We start from the raw sequence: 20,348 nt of genomic DNA, 5'->3' as shown, positions 1-20,348 counted from the left end.
TGTTATTTGTGCTTCCATGCCTACCTGCTGCAAGGATGAGGAACTCACTGTGGATAGCAGACCAGACCTTCAGGTGGTTTCTATTTAAGGAGAGGTGCTAACTTGATCTTCTTGGCTTCAAACTTTCCCTTTCATTGGGTTGATTCTGACTACTTACAATGATAACTTTAAATCAAAAAGTTGATGCAAAAATCTGGCGCATGGAAAGGACCATCTGAGTCTCCTTTAAGAAGCACAGTAGTAAATATGTTGGCTGAGACTGGCTTCCAATTAGAGCTGTCAGGATTTCCAATCCACTGCTTAATAGTTAAGCTGCTGTTATATTGTAAACAAATTGGGGCTAATAGTGTGTCCTTACATATGCACAGTGTGCAACAAATTTTATATGCATATTATTTATACAAAATGAAAGTGTTATCTGGGCACTTAGTGTTTAATAAATTCTAAGTATAAGCATAGTTGCTTAATAAATTGTATAAAAACATAATATTATCTGGGACATAAACACTTTCAGATAGTGATTAATAGGTTGTAAGTATAATCATACTTTTATTAAAGATAGTTATATTTTACACATTTAAATATAAAAGTATAAATATGAGATGTGTGATATAGGACCTAGAAAGTTATTTAATAAGTGAATGCTACCAGATCAGATGAAGTAGTATAGTCAGGCTCATTGAATTTATATTGTTGCAATCTGACCGGCTCAAGCAAAGACTGCAAGCAGTTATTTGATTCTGTCTCCAGTTTCTGCCTTCAGATACTTCTCACATTATATATTAATCTACTCAATTCCTGACTCCTAGGTTTTAAGATATCAGTTATCTAAAATTGGGCAAAGTATGTCACATATAACCCAATAATGTATGTTTTAATTTCTATTAATTAACATAATCATTTCTAGAACTTTATGGTAAGACATCTAAATAGACAATGGCAAGCATAAAGGTGTTTTTAATCCCTTTTTTGCCTATCTAAGATGGATTCAACTTGCCTAATATGATTATCTCTAGTCACTTTTCTGAAAGTGGCCTTAATTCATTTCATTTATAACTGGAAAATCCCACTGCATAGGGAGTGAGAGAAATTGCTTAGAACTGAAGGAGACACTTTTTCCTCCTAGATATAAACCTTATTTTCTAGTTATGATAAGACTTCCCTTTATAAAACTGTAATAGTTGATTGTGTTTTTCAGTAGTTATGGTTTAAACATTGCTCAGCAGAAAATAGCCAGGCTTCTTCTACTTTTTCAGGAATAGAGGATGACTTGGCATCTTGATTTTTGTTGTTTTGTGCAGTGGATCTGGTCTACAAAGAGACAGAAATCTTTTCTTGGCCTGAAGAGCTTGGTGTACAGCTGATTGGGGTGTTAGAAATATTGTTCAGTTCATAAATTGCTTGTATTGGATGCATGAAGCCTGGCTTCCAGCCCCAGTGCTGCATAAACCAGGACTGATCGTACAGGCTGTATCCCCAACACTCAGGATGTGAAGACCAGAGGATCAGAAATCGAAGGTCACTTCTGATCTACAATTTAAGTTTGAGGCCAGCCTAGGATACAAGAGACCCCACCCCCCTCTCTCTCACACACACAGTATACCAATCAGTCATTCAACTAATCAATAGCATAATTGTCATTGAGGTCATAAGACTGTATCTCTTGCCCTGATCTTTTGATTGATTTTGTTTCCTGGAAGTTTACACTCTTAAAGCTCTGTAACTGTAGATTACCTATCTGAGTACTTCTGTTCTAGGTGACCACTTTGCTTTCTGCTTGACTTTTCTGTCCATTAGTGTCCCTCCAAGCCCTCTTTCTCTGTTGTTTATCTGCCCTCTGTGAGGACAAATGCTGGGACTTACACCTGGATGATGTGACCCTCACAGCAGCCACCAGAAACTAGCTCCTCTAGATATCAGAAAACACTTGATAACAGCCAAGTACGTCTCTTTGATCTTGGCTCAATGTATATTTGCTCATGCTGCCACATTCTTTGCCCAACTGAAAAATGTTCTAGTGATGTTTAAAGACATATTTCTAGATATTTCTTTGCATGTCCTTGTTTTTGATATGTAACCATAGCAGAGAATAATCAGTAGCACAATTAATAAAACACCAGAGACAGATATTGTGGCTCAACCAGAAAGCCAGAAAAGCAAAGTAGCCAAGCCATTAGAGAAGACTTAACCTTTACCAAGGATGGGTGACCACAGATTAAGCAGACTAAGCTCCTCTCCCTCTAGTGATGGGAATAAAGGCATATGGTTCACCAGTTCTGGGATTAAAGGTGTGAGCCATAGTGACCTGATTTTGTTTCTGCATTGATCTTGTGTAGCCCAGTTTTGCCTTGAACTCACAGAGATCTATCTGCCTCTGTCTCTCAAATCCTGGGATTAAAGGTGTATGCCACCACTGCCTGACATCTAGTGGCTTAGCTTTGCCCTTCTGATATGTAGGCAAAATTTATTTATTAAAATATAAATAAAATATTATTGTAGTTTCACTCATCCATTTGTTGACCAGTTAACTCCTTTGTATCATGCTGCCTCAGGACACTTATTGGAACATTAGTCATGCCCCATGAATAATGACAGAATTCATAAAAGAATGATCAAAAATCAAAAAGCAAATGGGTCATTCAACCATAAAGGTTTTCCAGAATGAGGTGAATTCAAGAAAGATTGGAGCATAAAGAATTTGAGCACTTACAACATATATTAATTTAGCCTTCTAGGTGAATCAGTCTCTCATTTCTTTAGATTTTCTGAATGATGCTAAAAATTGAGCCTTATGCATCTTCTCACTTGACTTCATAATTTTACTAATGAACATATATTCTTATGCAAATAAGAATTAACATCAACTACTATTATTTCATTTTATACATATCATTCTGAATATGTATAGACACCATTCATGTATGACGTTTATATGCAGTTTCATGTTCTTATAAATGTACCTTTGTGTGGGAACATGTGGAACATTGAAGGTCAGCATCAACTCTCATTCTCAATCACTCTCTGTCTCAAGGGTCTCTCTCTGAAGTGTTTGCTAGGTCCAGCTCCTCAATTTACCCAGGGAAACTGTTTCCTGAGTTGTCTCTAGAGCCTGGGATGATTAGCAGGCCACCATATTGGCTTGGCCTTTTAACTTGGTGCTAAGTGTCTAAACTTCAGTCTGCCTGTAAAGTTCTTTATCCACTAAAGCATCTCCTCAATCACCTATGACTAGTTCTCAGAGAAACATGCCTGCACATAATTTGTTCCTATCTTAACAGGAGAAAGCTAAGAATAGAATATGTCAAGTCTGCCGTTCCCAGAATCATGAACAGAGCAAAATTATTTCCTGAAATTGAATTGTATTTATTTATTTATGTCAATCCCTCTGCTTCTTATACTACCTATCATGTCCAGCTGGCAGATTTTGCCATATTATAAATAATTACTGGATGATTATCAATGGATACAGAATTGAATCTGAAGAGATTTAACTCTAGTTAAGCTCCTTTGTTTCTGTGTTATTCCCACTTCACAGTTCACAATCCTTTGAAGATGACTCTGCAATGAATCCAAGACCTCCCTCTAGACCTTAGCCTTTGACCTTCAAATACCTCCAACGGGTGTCCCTGAATGGGGACCATGTCTTTGGCACTAGGACCTGCAGAGCTCATTTTAGATCCAAACTACAGCAACACTAAAGAGCCAAACATGGAAGTCAGGGATTTTGGAAGCATTTTTATTGTGGTCTTAATGCATGCTGAAATAGTAACTGTAAAAAGCATCATCCATTGCCTCTAAATGCTGATGCTCTGGGAACCATTGCACATGAAGCACTGTTATGTGTCTTCTATGACGATGCCAACTCCTTTATCACATATGAAGTATCCCACACCTGATATGGGACCTCAAATATGCCTGCCTATTTAATGTGCAATTCATGACACATTTTCTTTAGAAAGTAATTTTCCTACATACTGGGATGAGGACAGGGTAGGTATCATAATTTTTTTTTAATAGGTGAGGAAAATTGAGGATGAGAAGTGATAGGTAGTATCCCATATAGGGATCATCTATTGAGAGATGAAACATTATTAGGAGCATGGGAGCACAGAGAGGAATGAGTGAGTAAGGGTGCTTTCCACCAACCCTTAAGACTTGAGCTTGATCCCCCAGGTGGAAGGAGAAAGATTCTTCCTGAAAGCTGTTCTATGACCTCTGTATGTGAATACACACACACACACACACACACACACACACACACACACCACAAATATAATCACAAATAAATGAGGGAAATGTATAAACTCACAAAAAAGGCTCAAAATAGTGTAGACAAGTAAGGGGCATTCAGGATCTTCATCTCTTAAGACTATGCTGACTAAAAATTCTGGTTTCTCTGCGTTTGTAGAAATGAGCCTCATATGCCTAACATTTAAATGAATATTTTCTGAGCGAGTGTTATTGCTAAAAGCTGACGTTTTCTAATTATCTAATTTTGTAGATTCTTTACTTCTGTGTCTCAGTGTATTGATTTGTTAGATGGTTCCGCTATTGTCCACTGTTCATTGTTAGCATTGTCTTGCTGTTTTGTTGTGGTTGTTGTTGTTGTTTGTTTTATACAGAAAAGTACTATAAGATTAGAAATCTGGGTTATACATCCAGATTTTCATTGACAAATTAATTCATAGAATCCAGCTAGATGAGTAGGAAAACAAAATGGTGTAACTACCAGAATTTGCACAATGCCCTATCAAGAACAAAGTACACTTTCAAGGTTTGCATAAACATAAAGTCAAGGAATTTAGAAGTTCTTTTAGAGTGTGGCCTGACTGAGCAAAGGTTTGTAGACCAGAGCTAACACACGGTCACCCTTCAGCTAAGATTTATTAGAAGAGAGTCTCATAGTCATGGACATCCATGGTCATACCCTGAAGAAGAAGAGAATCAGTAAAGAGGCAGGGAGAGCACCATGACCTTGAAAGCAGAGGCTTCTTTCAAAATCCAGAGAGCCCTTGGAGAGATCACTGCCATGTGTAGCATGATAGTGAGCTCTGAAGGGACAGACAGATCCCTCAATTCTCCAGAGCAGATGGAGTGTCAGGCTTTTGTAAATTTGCACCCCTCATAAACTCAGCAGAACCCCAGGTGTCACGGAGGTGAGCATTGAGTCCCACACTGGCTGGGACTGAAGTTCAGCATTGCTTAGGCTCTGGGTAGCTACCCTCTTTTTGGTTTCTGGCCAGGCCTGAGTTCTCTAACAGTCCCAGAAGGAAACAGTCCTGAGTGGCAGGCTCCTAGTGGGTCTGTAGTCTAACAGTATGTAATGAGTGTCTGTGGATTCACTCTTAATTCACCCCCATTCCTGATCTCTATCTTGGGAATTCTGTGTCTCAATACTGTACTCACAGGAGTCCCATGATCAATTAATTACATTTTTACTGAGGTTGTTGAGAAATTGTCACTTGCTTATTTTGTAAAGGTATAGTCTTCTATTTTTGGTACCAAACTTGGGGACAACAAACACATGCCCCAGGAAGTCAAGCATGGGCCCCCCATCCTTGAGAAGCCAATGAACATCTGAACTATTAGAAGAAAAGGCAAATAAAAATAAAAAATAAAGAAATATTCAATGTGGCCACGTCAGAAAGAGGGGTAAGGAAATCTAGTGGCTTCTTCTAGCCCATCTCTAATTTCCTGAAGAAAAATTAAACTTGATTTTCTGGACCAGGTATATGCACATCTAAGGAGTCCTGGGCAGAGTGTTGCCATGTTGGCCTGAACAACCATTTCTTAGCTCCACTCTCATCCTGCAAGCTGGTCTGTCAAGTTCTTAGAACTGTGTGAAATTTCTTGCAGGGAGACAAACACTCCTCCCCTCTGCTCAGGCTGAGAGTCTTCTTTTTCTTCTTGCATGAGGTTCTTCAGGACAATTTCAGTTCTTGGGGTTTGTTGCTTTTAGATTCTGATAGTAAGATCAGACTATCTTCATTTCTGCCAGATCAGTCACCATGCTTCCATACTGCCCTGTTGGGTCACTAGCTCTACTCCTGCTGTTGCTCTTTCTCTCCCCAAATTCAAGCCACACCTCCTGTGGTCTTGCTCCTAGCAGAGTTTAAGAGTAGAAACAGGCCCCACATTGCTCTTAGACTTGAATTTTTTTCACTTACTGTGGAGAGCAAGACCTATAAAAAGACCTCTGTTCCCAACCCCAAAGAAACACCTTCTAGAGCCTGTATTCCCTTCCTACTTCCACCACTGTAGGCAAACCTAGACTCCTACCACTGCGTTGCCCATCACTTCCAACCTTCCAGTTCTCCACCCTGCACTGACCAGTCTCCACTACCCAAGAATAAAGTACCTTGAATTGTTGCCCTAGGCTTTATCAAAATGTTCCTGGCTCCTGGAATGTAGGCTAAGTTGTAAGAAATGGAAAATCTGAAAGAATGAGAAAGTCCCTTTCTTTCCCTGGAATGTAAGACTTTCCCTTCAGAATCCATCAAGCTGCTCGTGCATGGTGCTGAAAACCCTCCTATTTTGTTTGAGTGCCTTCCATTGAAACTGATAATATTGTTCCCTATTTATACAATACTCCATGTAAAGGGTTTATTTTGTGTGTATTTGTGTATCTCTGTGTGTGAGTACACATGTGTGTATGTGTGTGTAGAGGCCAGAGGTTGGTATTAGGTATCTTCCTCAATTTCTCTCAACCAAATTTTTTGAGACTAGGTCTCTCACAATACCTGGAGCTTGCTGACTCAGATAAACTGGTGGAATGGCAAGCCCCAGAAATTTTTCTACTCGCACACTGCTTGGATGAAGGGTGTAAATTATCATGACTGTTTTTTTTTTTCATATGGATTGTAGGGACTTCACACAGGTCCTTGTGTTCCTGTGCCAAGCACATTACTGACGGAGACATTGCCTAATCCTCTTCCACATTCTTTGAGCTAGTGTATAGAATGTTTTTCACCCTAACAGCTAACAGGTGTGCATACATTTCATACATAACAAGAAGACAGTGGATCCTTCTACACTGATCTATTTCTATATTGTGCTGGGGTAGTTTTTAATGGTAAATGATATAGGTATAATCCTTTCAAAATGCAAAGGAATTGAAAATTGGATATTCTTCTCTCTTTGGGATGATGCAAATATTTAAACAAATAAAAGAACTTCCAGTCTCCTTTTTATTTTTCTTCTTCAATGATGCTGTTAGAAATTATCTCAGATGGAAATTGGCCAAAGGATAAGAATTAATGTAGTGAGACTTGACAGCAGAGATGATTAGAAGACTGTATTTCCTCCCTGCTTATCCTACGTTTTCTGCCTGGGTGATGTCCCCAAGGCCTTTTCCTGTTGGTTCTATTCTGTTATTTTCATGTGTTGTCTAGGATGTTTATCCCAAGGTTAACTTCGTGGATGATACTAATAGTCCATTTTCGAGCTTTGGGCCTGGCTCATTAATAACCATGCTGTTCACTGTTTCAACCTGTGTAGTGATGAAAGTCCATCTTTTGACACTTGCTGCAGTTTGAATAACAAGTCAGAAAAGGGTGCATTCTGCAGTTCTTTTATTGCGCTTATGAGAGTCTTTAAACAATATTTGTATTTGGCTAAAGAGACAGTGCTGGGTTCTATTTAGAGAAAGAGCAAAAAGGTATACAATGTCCTTGAAGGAAAGAAAAAGTCTTTAGTAAATAAACATTGGTCCTGGCATGAGGAAGTCTGGTCTACCAAAATCACAAAGCAATTGGGAAATGTGGGGCAGGAGGTGAGGAAGAATAGAATAAAATTTCTGTTACACTAAGGCACACTATTTTGTTACTCATAAAAAATATTTATTTTATTGTTTTATTATGTCTTTGTGGAGAGGGGCTATGTGCGTGTGAGTGCAGATGCTATCGAGGCCAGAAGACTGTGCCAGTTCCCTTGAGCTGGAGTCAGTCATTCTAGTGGGTACCAAGAGCCAAACTCTGGTTTGATACTAGAGCAGTAAATGCTCTTAACTGTTGAGCCATCCCTCCAGTCACCATATTTTAAGATAAATAATGCATTAAATACAATATAGTCTTAAATTTAAAACCCAAAAAAGAACCAACATGCCACCATGGTAGCCTTCCCCAGGAGTTGTTATTTGTGGCCTGCAGGTGGGGTCCCCATTGTTTCAACCTCAGGTGGCACTTGTTTTTTACCCCTTGCTGTTGTACAGGTGTCTATCGTAATTTTTTGTGTTTCCAAATGTCAACTTACAAGGCATGAGTAAAATTGGATTCCACCAACCCTGGGATCCCAGTTCACTTTCTCTGTGTCTTTAGATGTTCTGTCTGAATATAGTGACATCTTGTAGTGCCAGGGATCAGAAATGCACTGTATGAACTTTAGGGAACAAAATTCCTTACATAACAGCTTTCGCTTTACCCACAATCACTTATTTCCTTTACTTTTTAGTTCCATACCATAAGTAAAGCGCCAATAAAGAAAAAGTAAAAATGGCTGCTTCATGTCTGGGGGTGAGGTTTTTGTTGTAGGTAAGAAAGAACAGGCATTTGGAAGAGTCCAGAACAGAGAGGAAAAGAAGCAAACAGGTCATGGCCAGGACTATCTGTAAGAGAAGCAGGAATAGTGGGAATGGGGGCAGAGGGTAGGTGTGCTGTTTTCTAGAGAATGAATGCTTATTTGGGAGGAGTGAAGCCTGTGGGCTGTAACAGCTTGGGAGGTAGCATAGTAGAGTAGTTGGGGAGGAGAGAAGGGCCTGGAGGCCAGCAAGGATTTGATATGCAGCAACAGGTATATGATAAAGGAAATAGCCCTTCTGGCAGGTAGAACCCCATTTTGAAAAAATGGTCCCTGAAAAATGTTGGGTATAGGATTGCAACAATCTCTTTGTAGGTCACAAGAGCCAAGACTCTTTTGGAATTTGGAGAACTGGAGTTCCTTTTGGATTTAACACTTACAGATGCTGTCTGTGCTCAGTTCTTAATGTTCTTGGGGTCTCTCTCTCTCTCTCCCTTTCTCTCTCTCTAAATATGGTGACCTAGAAACTGCTTTTCTTAAATTTTTATTTATTAGATTTTGTTTTTTAAAACAAAAACATTAATTCAGCCGGGCGGTGGTGGCGCACGCCTTTAATCCCAGCACTCGGGAGGCAGAGGCAGGCGGATCTCTGGGAGTTCGAGGCCAGCCTGGTCTACAAGAGCTAGTTCCAGGACAGGCACCAAAGCTACAGAGAAACCCTGTCTCGAAAAACCAAGAAAAAAAAAAACAAAAAAAACCATCAATCAAAATTCCCCCTACCTCCCTTCCATTCCCTCCACACACCCTCCCACCCTACTTGCCTCTAATCCTCAAGAGAGGATAAGGCAATTTGCCTTGTGGAAATTTCAAGGTCCTCCCAACTACATCTAGACTGAGCACGGTATACATCCGAAGAGAAAAGGATACCCCAAAGCCAGGACATATCATACAGACAAATCCCAGTGCCACTGTCAGTGGCCCCCCAGTATGCCCCAGACATACACCTGTCAACCACATTCAGAGGGACTAGTTTGGCCCTATACTTGCTCCTTCCCAGTCCAGCTGGAGTTGGTGAGCTCCTATTAGCTCAGGTAAACTGTTTCAGTGAATGAACCCTTCATGGTCTTGACCTCTTTGTTCATATTCTCATTCCTTCTACTCTTCAACTGGACCTTGGGAGCTCTGACATGGGTCTTTGCCTGTTTCCATCTGTTGTTTGACAAAGGTTCTATGGTGATATTTAAGATAATCACCAGTCTGACTATAGAGCAAGGCCAGTTCGGGCATCCTCTCCTCTATTGCTTAGTGTCTTAGTTGGGGTCCTTGTGGATTCCTGCGAATTTTTCTAAAGCCAGGTTTCTTTCTAACCCCATAATGACTCTCTCAATCAAGATATCTCTTTCCTGTAGTAATAGGGGCGGCGGGGCTGCGTTCCCAGCACCCCGGCCGCCTGCTCCCCGGCCGCCTGCTCGGCTAGCTTATGCCCCAAAATAATTACACAGACACTGTATTCTTTTAAGCACTGCTTGGCCCTTTAGCTCTAGCACTTACAGGCTAATTCTCACATCCCGATCAACCCATCTCTAATAATCTGTGAGAACCGGTCTTACCTGGAAGATTCTAGCCTAGTCCATCCTGGGTCGGAGCTTCATGCCGGGAGCGGGGCATGGCGTCTCTCTCAGGCGTCTGCTCCCTAGAGGAGAGCTGTCAAGTCTCTGAGCTCACTTCCTCTTCCTCCCAGCATTTTGTTCTGTTTACTCCTCCCACCTATCCTCTAACCAATAAAATGGGCCAGGGCAGTGCCTTTATTAGCCAATGACCTTCCTCCATCATTTCCCCTTTTTCGGTTTAAACAAAAAAAAAAAGGCTTTAACATAGCAAAATTACATATAACAAAACAGTTATCAAGTAAAAGTTACAATAATCTTTATCATAACTAAGGAAAACTATAACTAACTATTCTTAACTCCATCAAAGACACCAGAAAGATATAATATTACCTAAGTAAACAAGAAAAAAAGCAACTTTTAAAACTCTAGAAATGACAGAGACATCTCGCTGCCTGGACAGTCACCCAAAGTTCCTCTGTACTGTTGGGGCATCCATCTTTAGCCTTCAGGCCCATGCTATCCAGCAGACATTTCCATAAAGCAGGAAAATTCAAAGTCAGTTCAGTCACTATCTGTTGTGTCCTGCAGAATGTCTTGCAGACTCTTTCATGAATCAGGAACCCCGAAAGATCATCTCACCTTAGGCAAGTTCAGTAGTCCTCTCTCTGTGGGTTCTCTGTGTCCAGTTTATCCAATAGTCCAGGCAAGAGCAGTTTCTTGCCCAAATGGCTATCAAACTCCATAAGGTGCCTCTTCGATGCCCATCTTCCTCTTGAAGTAGATTGGTGCTGCCAGGAGCAGAGTGTCTCATTGTTATGAAAAGTCCTCAGTTATTAAAACATTAAATGTCCTATTCTGTAATCTTTGAAAGACATGAAGAATGTCTATCTAAAATATATCTCTATATATCTAGAAAATCTAACTAACATGACTACAAGCTTTACAATTATCGATGATTATCCATTAACAACCTATATTTCTTAATTATACAGTACATATTTAAATGAACTACACAATCACAATACCTTAATCAAAATCAGAAACACTTATACATATAACAAAATTGACCTTGAATCTCTATCAATAAAGCAAAATCTATACTAATGCAAATTATTCATATCTATATCATATCCCCCTTTAAATGTAAAAGAACATTTATAAACATTTTTTGGGAATATGGGCGCAGTTATTTCTCTCCAAACTGCTTCCTGCTGAATGGGGGCGTCGTTAATTAGGTCTTTCATGGTATAACCTGTGTGCTAGTATCATCTCAGTTGGCAGTTGAGCGAAGCAATTTTCTGAAGGTATTCACACCAACCCTTCAGGAGGGCATGGTCCATCATACCAAATCGGAATAGAAGAAATGAACAGCGTCCCATCCTCTGTGAAAACAAAATAAGAAACTCCTTTCCAAAGCATCATGTCCTTAGATCCAAATTTCAAAGTCAAGGCATTTTCAAAGTATCTATGTTGGATTAGTTCAGCAGCAATTATAAACAAATATCTTTTAGCAGCTGTTGCTCCTTCCTCAGCATTCAAACAATTCAAACAGAGCATAATAGCATACAGTATCAAAATTCTCTGTGTACTTTCCATCTTTGTGCAGCTTTGTTTTAACCTCTATTTTGTTTATTTTTACTTTTAACTCTTTGCTTTTTGAGACAGGTTCTCTGTATCTTTGACCTGAAGTAACTTTGTAGACCAGGCTGTCTTTGAACTCTTAGAGATCTGCCTGTCTCTGCCTCCCAGGCATTCGGGATTAAAAGTGTAAGCTACTATACCTTGAACTCACAGAGATCTGTTTGCCTCTGCCTTCTAGGCACTGGGATTAAAGGCGTGTGCTACCACACACAACAACTCTCTTCCTTTTTTTGTTTTTTACTTTAAGAACTTCAACTTTTAGTCTGCATATATTTTTAACACACTTTAAACCATTCAGAAATTTTCTCTGTCTTTGAATCTCTCTTTACTGTATATCTCTCTTTTTCTGACCACACGAGTCTTTAATTTACCAAGCAATATCAGTAGGATTAAAGGCGTGGCTTTGCCAGCTGGATCCACTCCATTCCTTAGCTTTCCAGCCTCATGGCGGATATACAGGCTGTAGCCATGTTTACTGCAACAACTGTGTGGCATTTCAAGGTCCCTGCCAGCAAGTGAGCTACAACAGACAACACTCAAGTCCTCTCTCCGTAGCCGGCTCTCCTGCCTCAAACAGTCAGAGTTTGCCCTGGCAGGATGGCCCAGGAAGCTGGCATTTTTAAACGGCACAGCTTTTTTCCTGCTATGGCTGAAAACTGAAAAGCATGCGTTCAGCTTTTCATCAACACCGTTTAAGTGTTTCGTGGCAGGACCTCTTAATGAGTTGCAGGCTTTGCAGCTAAAGCTGAGTCAGGAAGCTTCTCTTAGAAGAAAGCACATGCTTGTCTCTAACAAGCAGAGCAGACCCGAGAACACAGCGAGTCTAGTTGCCATCAAACAAATCGTAGCACTTTACTCCAAATGCTCTATTCAAAAGCTCTGTCTCCTGCAGGAGCCAGACAGAGATCGCAATGGCGGCACAGCCCCAGGAAGTCGCGCTTTAAAATGACACAGCATTTTTTCTGCTACTGTTGCCGAATCAGGAAATCTCTCTACAGCACACCACCAACAAATAGCAAAAATATGTGTTAAACTCTCTCTCCCTTATTTTTAAGCCTTCTCAGGTTTTTTAAGTGGGTTTAGTCCATCACGTGGGCACCAACTGTAGTAATAGGGGCGGCGGGGCTGCGTTCCCAGCACCCGGCCACCTGCTTGGCTAGCTTATGCCCCAAAATAATTACACAGACACTGTATTCTTTTAAGCACTGCTTGGCCCTTTAGCTCTAGCACTTACAGGCTAATTCTCACATCCCGATCAACCCATCTCTAATAATCTGTGAGAACCGGTCTTACCTGGAAGATTCTAGCCTAGTCCATCCTGGGTCGGAGCTTCATGCCGGGAGCAGGGCATGGCATCTCTCTCAGGCGTCTGCTCCCTAGAGGAGAGCTGTCAAGTCTCTGAGCTCACTTCCTCTTCCTCCCAGCATTTTGTTCTGTTTACTCCTCCCACCTATCCTCTAACCAATAAAATGGGCCAGGGCAGTGCCTTTATTAGCCAATGACTTTCCTCCATCACTTTCCTTGCTCTCATATCTGTCCTTCCTCCATCTCAACTATTCCATTCCCTCAAGTTCTCCTCAACCCTCCCCTTCTTCCCTTCTTTTCCCCTCTTCCTTCTACTCCCTGCCCCCCTGCTCCAAATTTTGTAAGGCAATCTTGTCTGTTTCCACTTTCCAGCTGGGTCTATATGTGTTTTTCTTTAAGTTCACCTTATTACTTAGCTTCTCTTGGCTCATAAACTATAGGCTCAGTGTCCTTTGTTTATAGCTAATATCCAGTTATTAGTGAGTACATTCCATATTCACTTTTTTTGGGTCTGGGTTACCTCACTCAGGATAGTGTTTAAAAACACTAAGGATAACTTATGTGGGAGAGGATGTGGAGTAAGGGAAACACTCATTCATTGCTGGTAGGAATGCAAACTTGTACAACCACTTTGGAAATCAGTGTGGCAGTTTTTCAGAAAATTGGATATCAACTTACCTCAGGATCCAGCAGTACCACTCTTGGGAATATACCCAAAAGATGCTCAATCATACTACAAAAGCATCTGTTCAACTATGTTCATAGCAGCATTATTTTTAATAGCCAGAACCTGGAAACAAACTAGATGCCCCTCAACTGAAGAATGGATAAAGAAAATATGACACATTTACACATTAGAGTATTACTCAGTGCTTTAAAAAATGACATCTTGAATTTTGCATGCAAACAGATGGAATTAGAAAACACTATCCTGAATGAAGTAGTCCAACCCCCCCCAAAATGAATATGGTATGTACTTACTCATAAGTAGATACTAACTAGAAACTGTTGATGAGAATTGTGTACTGTGTTGGTGTCTCTTTGTGAACACATATGTTATTGAAAACCAGTCTTGAGTGCACCCCTCGTGGTCCTGAGTTCCTTGCTCGTGCTCCCACACACTAAGACAATGGGGATGTTCTATTGGGATCTCACCAAGGCCATCTGTCCTAGGTCTGAAAAAGCATGGGATAAATCTGGACTAGCTGAACATAGCGGACAATGAGGAATACTGAGAATTCAAGAACAATTGCAGTGGGTTTTTGATCCTACTGCACGTACTGGCTTTGTGGGAGCCTAGGCAGTTTGAATGCTCACCTTAAGAGACCTGGATAGAGGTGGGCAGTCCTTGGGCTTCCTACAGGTCAGGGAACCCTGATTGCTCTTCGAGCAGATGGGGGGGGGACTTGATCGGGGGAGGGGGAGGGAAATGGGAAGCGGTTGTGGGGACGAGGCAGAAATCCTTAATAAATAAATAAATTTAAAAAAAAAAAGAAAACCAGTCTTCATGAAACTCTTATTTTCCAGGGTAGGAGCATGAGGGTTAGAATTATTAAGCAAAGGAAACAGAGATATAAGAGAAATAAGTGACAGAAACACAGAACAGCATCTGGAGGGATATTCAGTGAATCCTGAATCCTTCTCCTTTTATTTTCCCCATGCTTCTGTACTTCACTTTTAAATGGGAGGGGAGAATGCAGTAGATTTCATTAGCTTGATTTAAGGAATCGATTTGAATCCTCTGACCTTTAGCCCAAGTGGTGCAGATCCACCTCTATAATACTGATTAACCACACCCTAGGTCAGAATCTCTTGTTTGTAATCACATCTGTTGTCAACAACATGGAAACAACAAAAATGAGCTCCAAATCTCTGACCTCAAGTAAATGTGGGACAGGTTCATGTTTGTGGACCCTCACAATATGTGATGGTAGAAGAAAGATGACCTGGTGATTTACCCTTGAATAGTGAATTATGAGGAGAGAATTCTTGAAATGTAGCCCTGGTAACAAAAATAAGCACTTGAATCTGACAGTGAAAAGTTATGCTATCTCTCCCCAGTGGAGAAAAGATCCAAGCTCTGTTATTTTCATGTCCATCTTGGCATCTGGCTTTCAAATTTTTTCAGACATTTGCGTTTCTGCTTTCTTTCCTGGCTGTTAGCTTGAAGGCTGAAAAATACTTCTCCTTTTACTATTTGTTTAATTTCTCAGTGAGAATTCTATCATGGACAGGAAGAAAACCCTCAGGAAATATTAATACAATATTTTCTTCAGAGTCCAACATTCTTTAAGGTTATACACTTCCTGTTAAATTATATGAAGTTTCCATGCCGGTTAGCACTCTATCAGACCTTTCAACCCTTGTAAACCATACATTTATTTCCTCAACCCAGTTGAAGACACCTAATAAAAATAGACTTGTCTGTCAAGTTGACGGGAATTCTTCAGAAAAACCTTTAAAGGGGCCACATATAGTCTCATTTTTTTCTCTTTGAAAAATGAATTAAACCAGGCTCAACAATGCAGTTTTAAGGCATGTTTACACCGCATCCTTGGAGCTCTTCATTTAAAACTTTATGTAAGGAAAATGGTTTTTCATCAAGAATTAACCATTAGGCTTCTCAAAAATTATGCAAAATGTTAAGAGCCAGCATAGATTATTTCCATACTGTTTAGCCAGTTACTATGAAGGGGAAACCTACCCGACTGCCAATTGCTCTTTATTTCATCAAGTATGCTCAAATTTGCAGGGATGAAGAACCAGGAGGCCAGATGGTGACAGATAAGTTCCATGTTGACTGGGATTCCGTTCTTATTGACACTGATAATGTCATTGTAGCAAGATTTGATGGCAGAGGAAGTGGATTCCAGGGCCTGAAAGTCTTGCAGGAGATTCACAGAAGGATAGGGTCGGTAGATGCAAAGGACCAAGTAGCAGCTGTAAAGTAAGTCGGTGCATGTCTTCCTGTTGTTTTCCATAACTGCAGAATTTATGTAACGGGACTCATTACTCATTTAGGCAGTGTTTGTGGGTCTACCAATTTTCTAAGTTGAACACGTAGCTTTCTTGCATTTTTCTCAAGTATCTATCACACTTAGGAGCACCATAAAAGAATAATCTTATTATCCTCCGCAATTAGAATTTACTTTGGGTTTATGGAATTGTGAGAAGCACTTCATCACTATATTCCTGATTGACAGAAATCTACACTATCTAGCATGTCCACAACTAATTATGATTCTTCCTTTAAAATACTAATACATTTTTGGAATGATATTTAGAGTGTTTCTTTGTGTGTGTATGTATGTGTGTGTGTGTGTGTGTGTGTGTGTGTGTGTGTGTGTGTTTGTGTGTGATGTGTAGGTGAGTACAAGCTGTTAAACTGATGTAGAGGTCAGAAGACAATTGGCAGGAGTTAGTTCTCTTTTTTTACCATAATGATTACATGTAGACCATCAGATTTTACACTATTACCTTTACCTACTAAGCTATCTCATCCACCCTTAGCTCTAATTCTTTAACATCCCAAAGTTACTATGACTATGGTGGCATGAAAGGTACAATGGGAAGGTGCTTAGTATACAAAGATCAGCCAAGCGTGGTGTAAGGAAGCTATCTCTGTGGGTCGTGGTACACCTGGAGATTCCACATCTGTAACAAGCTCAGAAATGATGACAAACTACTGGACTGTAGCTTTGAGGAGAAGACTATGAACTGTTTAGGCACTTTGTATAAGGAAAGCCTTTCTAGTAAAGTATTTCTACCGGTGTGTGTGTGTGTGTGTGTGTGTGTGTGTGTGTGTGTGTGTAATGCTACCATCAAATGTTGGAGTCAGAAGACAACCTCAGGTGTCCATCCTCACCTTTCATCTCATTTAAGACAGCATCTCTTGAGGTCACCCCTGTGGATGCCAGGCCACCTTTCCCATGAACTTCTGGGAAGTTATTGTCTCTACCTCCTGTCTTGCTGAAGGAACTCTGGGATTGTAGGGACATACTACCTTACCTTGTTTTATGAGGATTCTAGGGATTTGCACTGAGGTCTTCATACTTCTGCCCTCTGAGCCACTTCTTCATCCCATAGTGAAGCATGTCTAAAGATTTTGGGGAGTGTTTATACTTATCTTTCTGTCTATAATTCATAAATTCAGACATATGTTTGACTCAAAAATGTATAACAATGTATATATTTATGTTTTTCCCTCAGGTATTTGTTGAAACTGCCATATATTGACTCCAAAAGATTAAGCATTTTTGGAAAGGTAAATAGAAACACTGAATATATTTTTCCACACACACTTGCATGTATTATGTATGTATAATTTCATTAGTCATTGTACTTTACTTTTCTGTATGACCCTTTAAAATAACATCATTCATATTGTGTCTATTCACTTGCTTATTGGGATGTCTATTTCTCAAGCATACAGTTGATGGCTGATGTTAGAAATGAGAAGTATTTCTATGTATTTGGAGGAAGGTGTATATACACATGAGTTTAGTACCTGCAAAGTCCAGAGGGACATCAGATCTCAATGGGTATGAGGTTATAGGCCTATGTGAGCCTCCTGATGTGAGTGCTGAATTCAGGTCCTCAGCAGGAGCAGCAAGCACTATCAGTGGTAAACCACTAAGCTGTCGTCTTTCCACCCTCAAACTTAACCTTTTAAAACTTATTAGGCAACATTTCATCATTAATTAATGGCTACCTACATCATGTGAATCTTTTTTCTTTTTTTATAGCTTGAGCAGGAGAAAGAGGACAGAACTCTTGCAAAGCATGGTCAGGATTTACACTTTTAATTTCCAGCACCTGCTCAGTTTGTTTCCTGACTTCTTGGCTCACTAAGTCATCTTTACACTGAAACTCAAAATATGTAATAGTGAGTTCCCAGACATCCCTGGATTTCCCCTTGGAGTTACCTGCTATGAGTTCTGACACTTTCCTTGTATGATCCTTTAATGAAAGCAGACCAATGGCAATAGAGTTTAATGTTTTAAAACCACTGTTTCCGATGAGTCCCACACCTGCCTTTTCGTTTCCAGTCTCCCATGTCTCTTCTCACTCTCTCCCTCCACCATTTGTTTATTTGTGTGCATCTCCATCTTCACCCCTCCCCGTGTTTATGTGTGTGTGTGTGTGTGTGTGTGTGCACACGCGTGTGCACCCGTGCATGTGTACATGTGCCATGTTGTATAGATAGAGGTCAGAGGGTAATTTGGGGGAGCACTTCTTTCTGCTTAACGTGTGGGTCCTGAGACTCAAACTCAGTTCATCAGACTTAAACACAGACGTCCTTATTCTCGACACCATTTCACTGGACATATTTATTGTTTTTTATAGAATAATTTTGTGGGCTTTTCTACAATTCTGAAGGATAGAGGTGCAAAAGCAAGATGGTGCATGGGTTCAGTTTCTGAGTCCTCCCGCCTAGCTTGAAAAGGAATGTTTTTTGCTTTGTCTGGTGTCAGCTCACCAGCTAAAAATTAAAACTGTTATTAAACAATTTTATAGTAAATTCCTTTGAGATTAAATAAAATATCTACAAGAAGAGCCCTTAGCTAGTTTTTAAATCTTCTTTTGCCCTCTCACTGGAATATTATTTTATATGTGTACACACAGGTATGTGTACATGACAAATTTTTTCACTGTAAAGTTGGATCCTAGACATTATGTGTGATTTATTTAAATGTCCATGTGAATGACTTCTTTCTCTATTATGCACTAACTGGCTTGTTAGAGTAATGAAAACATTTTAGCAGCTATGCATTTAACTGACTATGTTTTTTTTTTCTCAGTAATTAGACCTGAGGCTTGGAACCATGTAGTTTAAATTATAGTCACTGGAAACTAACCTCAATTCACCTAAATATATATTCATGGGTCTTTTATTTTATTCTTCAAAGCAAAAATTCTTGTTGTGAAATGTCACAAAACTCCTAAATCAAAACTTTTCTGAATTGTTTTCTTTTTAAAAAGTTTGATATGAATTGAACCTGCATGAAAAACGTGAGAATTTTATAAACATCATAAGAGAAAACAGCATTGCAATGTTCACTTAGCAATGCAGGGAATATGATTATTTACTCAAACCGATCCTGTGTACTCTATAGCCAGCACTTTTAACAGAGCTATGTGGAGAGTAGGAAAGATGGCTCCACAATTAAAAATATGCACTACTCTTGCAAAGAACCTGTGTTTGTTTCCCACAACCTACATCAGCAGGCTCAAAATTGCTTATAACTCTTCCAGAAGGGGATCTGATGTCCTCTTCTGGCCTCGATGGGCACCTGAACTCACATGCATCCCCACCACAGCCACATATGCAAAATAATTTTAACAGAGTTAAGTCTACTAATAATAAAATACACAAAGGTCACATTATTGAATTTCTAGTTGTTATAGAGAAATAAATGGAAGATTCTCAACAAAATATCCAATGATATGAAGCAGAAATACATCCAAAGATGGGTGATAAGAAAGGCAGTTTAATTTATGCTTATTTGTTGCTGGTGTGTGTGTGTGAGTATGTACATGCATGCACACATGCATGTCATGGATGTGTAGAAGTCAAAGGACAGCTTGGTGGAGCCAGATCTTTCATTCCACTTTGAGTGGGTTCCAGGGACTGAACTTAGGTCATCATGTTTACACAACAAGTGTTTTTACGTGCTGTATTTTTTCAGGAGACGTTGAAGTAACAACCTCCCACTAGGAGATCTTGAGGGCATGAGAACACACAGGAAAAATCAAGGAACATGGCTTCCCAGAGCTGATTTTTGGTTAGAGATAAGACTGACTGTAAAACATATTAAACTTGACTTACAAAGAGGAAACAGATATTTACAGTTTTGCATCTCGTTACTTGCAAAAGAACTTCTTAAAGTTTGAAACCAGATCAAGCCATTTCTGGAGTTTGTGAAAATGCATAGAATCAGAGCTGAAAAATGCCTGAGTGAACAAAGATTTTGCCACATACACAGGAGACTGTGAGTTCAAATTCCTACAACTCATTTAAAGTCAGATGCAGTAGCCCACACCTGTGACCACACTGCTCTTTTGTAGAGGCTGCAGGTGGAGACAGGAAAGTCCTCAGAACGTCACAGTACAGCCTAGCCTGGTTTATTCAACAGTGATTAGGAGTTGGAAGATAGATATTCAAAATTGTTCTCTGATTCCTGAATATGCACTGTGACACAAGAGCAACTACACTATCACAGAAACAAGCATAAGTGTGTGTGTGTGTGTGTGTGTGTGAGAGAGAGAGAGAGAGAG

The 20,348-nt window shown here is 39.9% G+C and overlaps 1 protein-coding gene across 3 annotated transcripts in view; it reads left to right on the top strand.

The window, feature by feature from the left end:
- Window positions 1–20,348, top strand: part of Dpp10 (dipeptidyl peptidase like 10) — a 1,484,741-nt gene that overhangs the window by 1,449,738 nt on the left and 14,655 nt on the right. For all 3 annotated transcript variants that reach the window (XM_041649248.1, XM_041649247.1, XM_041649249.1), the window contains exons 20-21: window positions 15,823–16,017; window positions 17,280–17,334. In XM_041649248.1, coding sequence (XP_041505182.1) covers window positions 15,823–16,017; window positions 17,280–17,334 — 250 coding nt within the window. The remainder of the gene's footprint in view (window positions 1–15,822; window positions 16,018–17,279; window positions 17,335–20,348) is intronic.

The sequence above is a fragment of the Microtus oregoni genome, unplaced genomic scaffold, assembly GCF_018167655.1.
Source record: "Microtus oregoni isolate MIOR12 unplaced genomic scaffold, Mior012 000003F_ref0000135, whole genome shotgun sequence".
Classification (NCBI taxonomy): Eukaryota; Metazoa; Chordata; class Mammalia; order Rodentia; family Cricetidae; genus Microtus; species Microtus oregoni.
This window is presented reverse-complemented; position numbering and strand designations above follow the sequence as displayed.